The following is a 754-nucleotide window of genomic DNA, read 5'->3' as shown; positions in this document are numbered from 1 at the left end:
AAAGACAACCATCGACACACACACACACACACACACACAAAGACAACCATCGACACACACACACAAAGACAACCATCCACAAACACACACAGTAAGAGAAACAAATAGCTACATTACACAAACCTTTGGTATCTGAAGTAACTGGCCATCTTTTACAATGTCTTCGCTTTCTTCCTCCTCTGAGTCTGACGTCGGCACACCATTCACCTGGTGAAACATCCATGCTGCCTCCTTGATACAGTGTTCCAATACCGAGTAACGGACGTTTGCAAACACCGAGAATGCAGACGGGTTGCCACTGAGTTCGATGTTTGGCAGCTGAATCTCCAGTGGCTCGGGACTTTTGTCTCTCTGTTTGGAAAAAACATAACGCACCTGTACAGTGGCGGAGGTTTTCCGGCAGGTGTGCAACAGTGCCGTTAATTAAATTGGGCGTATTTTCATTTATTTACATTTGTTTATTCTACATTTATTGGCAGTGGAACATTTCTTTATTTTTTACTCTTAAATTACATTTGGTAACAGAAAAAAGAAAGTGAAACAGGTGGTATGGGGGTGGAGTTATGGAAATGGAGAGTACTTTTGTTGTTGCTGCTGTTTAACTCTAGGTCAACACCCTGATCCATTAATCCTATGATCAAAGCCATTCCAGCCATGGCCATCTTAACATTTTTTCAGATAAAATACACATACCGCAATACACCAAAGTGTCTTTCCATTCTTCAAGATAACGTGGTCTAAGTTGGAGATTCAA

General features: G+C 41.5%; 1 protein-coding gene across 7 annotated transcripts in view; it reads right to left on the bottom strand.

Annotated features, from left to right (window-relative positions):
• Window positions 1-386, bottom strand: part of LOC106869699 (E3 ubiquitin-protein ligase MYCBP2) — a 145882-nt gene extending 145496 nt beyond the window's left edge. For all 7 annotated transcript variants that reach the window (XM_052972468.1, XM_052972462.1, XM_052972464.1 and 4 more), the window contains exon 1: window positions 124-386. In XM_052972468.1, the coding sequence (XP_052828428.1) occupies window positions 124-219 (96 nt within the window). In that variant the 5' untranslated portion in view covers window positions 220-386. The remainder of the gene's footprint in view (window positions 1-123) is intronic.
• Between the last annotated feature and the right edge of the window lie 368 nt (window positions 387-754).

Source organism: Octopus bimaculoides, chromosome 13, assembly GCF_001194135.2.
Source record: "Octopus bimaculoides isolate UCB-OBI-ISO-001 chromosome 13, ASM119413v2, whole genome shotgun sequence".
In the NCBI taxonomy this organism is placed as follows: Eukaryota; Metazoa; Mollusca; class Cephalopoda; order Octopoda; family Octopodidae; genus Octopus; species Octopus bimaculoides.
This window is presented reverse-complemented; position numbering and strand designations above follow the sequence as displayed.